The sequence below is a fragment of the Neophocaena asiaeorientalis genome, unplaced genomic scaffold (assembly GCF_003031525.2).
Source record: "Neophocaena asiaeorientalis asiaeorientalis breed wild unplaced genomic scaffold, Neophocaena_asiaeorientalis_V1.1 scaffold104, whole genome shotgun sequence".
In the NCBI taxonomy this organism is placed as follows: domain Eukaryota; kingdom Metazoa; phylum Chordata; class Mammalia; order Artiodactyla; family Phocoenidae; genus Neophocaena; species Neophocaena asiaeorientalis.
In genome coordinates this window covers 1,512,290-1,513,814 of record NW_020175679.1, presented here as the reverse complement: position 1 = coordinate 1,513,814, position 1,525 = coordinate 1,512,290, and the positions used below count along the sequence as shown (strand labels likewise).

Below are 1,525 nucleotides of genomic sequence, written 5' to 3'. Positions count from 1 at the left end.
GAGGGGGGAGCCACTGGGGGACAGCAGAGGAGGAGGGTGAAGGAGGGACGGGGGTGGGGACAGGAGGGGAGGAGAGAAGTGAGGGGGAGGGAGGAAGAGGGCGACCGGGAGGAGTGAGGGACAGGGGACCCAGGGGACCCAGCAGGCTGGAGCGAGCTCCGACAGAACCAGACATCTGACCCCAACTTAATAGCAAGCAGAAAACAATAAATACATTAAATACAATGGCCCACCTGCCAGGACACCCCAACCCTGGGGATGATGGGGCTCCGAAGGACCAGGCTAGGCGGCTCAAAGTCGAACGTGTGCTTCTCCCAACCCCCTTGCCTCCAGAGTGCGGGGAAAGTGAGTCTGGCAGATGGAGGGGTAGGGGCGTGCGTGGCAGGGATTAGCTTTGACAAACACCCCCTCCCCTTACCAGCGAGTAAAAGGCTGACGCCTCAGAACCGTAGGTCACGTAGTTGCCGTAGCCCTGCGAGCCGCCGTAGGGGCCCCCATAGACGCCAAGCGCCGCCGCCGAGTTCAGCTCGTGGCGCGCGGTGGCCAGCAGCCGGCTCTCGTAGACAGGGCAGTAGACGGGCGCCTGGGCTGAGGCAGACGGCCTGGAGTCGGCCAGCGTGCGGCCACCGGATTCGCAGCACGTGCTCAGGGAGTTGGTGGTCATCAGGAACTGTGGAGAGAGGAGCCGCGAGGAAGGGCGGGGCCCCCGGGCGCGAGGCTGCTGCCCTGGGCCTCAGTCCGCCCCACGTGCAGCCCAGGAGCGCGCACCCCGTGTCCCCGGTGCTCCCGCCATCCACAGCGGGGCCGCGCGTTCCTTCCCGTGGCGAGCTTGTGCTCCTGGCCTCCTCCAGCCACATGGGGCCCAGCCCGACCTGGCCCGTAATGTTCACACCCTCCCCGGGGTGGAGGGGGTGGGGTGTTGGTTTCCAAGGCCGCAGGGCTCACGCCCTCTTGTACACGTCTATCCCGGGTCGCTGGGCTCCCCGGGGGCGCAGCCTCAGAGCCCAGGAGGGGGTGGAGGACAAACGAAGCGGGATATGGGTCCCTGCCGGTCGGATTTCCTCAGCGCCTCTGCCCTCCCCCGGGTCGGGCGCGAGGGGTACGTGGCACAGACCCTGCTCACTGCGAGGCGACAGCGAGTTGCTGGCCTAGCGGGGCCCCCTTACCTGGGGTGCCGAGGAGTAGGGGTACCCAAACTGCGGGTAGGACATGGCGGGCGCGGCCCGGGGTCGACGGGCGGGGCCGGCGAGGTCCTGCGCGAGGGGGACGGCGTGGCGCGGCCACTGCTCCGGGGCCGCCGGCTTCTAGGCGCTGGGCGGGCAAAGCAGAAGAGCGGGTTAATTCAGACACGCGCTCCGCAAACTTTTCTAACTGGGTAGGAAAGGGAGCCGCGACGGACGCGTAGATCCTTTTAGCTTCACAGTCCGGAGCCTCCAGGGGGCTCTGGGACCGACCGGCCTCGCAGCGGCGACACAAATACATATTTTGTAAAAAAGGAAAAAAAAAAAAAAAACAATTGGAGGAG

General features: G+C 66.0%; 1 protein-coding gene across 1 annotated transcript in view; it reads right to left on the bottom strand.

Annotated features, from left to right (window-relative positions):
- IRX4 (iroquois homeobox 4) overlaps positions 1 to 1,211 on the bottom strand; it is a 4,018-nt gene extending 2,807 nt beyond the window's left edge. The window contains exons 1-2 of the mRNA XM_024731973.1: positions 1,167 to 1,211; positions 419 to 670 (exon numbers count right to left, since the gene is read on the bottom strand). Coding sequence (XP_024587741.1) covers positions 419 to 670; positions 1,167 to 1,211 — 297 coding nt within the window. The remainder of the gene's footprint in view (positions 1 to 418; positions 671 to 1,166) is intronic.
- Between the last annotated feature and the right edge of the window lie 314 nt (positions 1,212 to 1,525).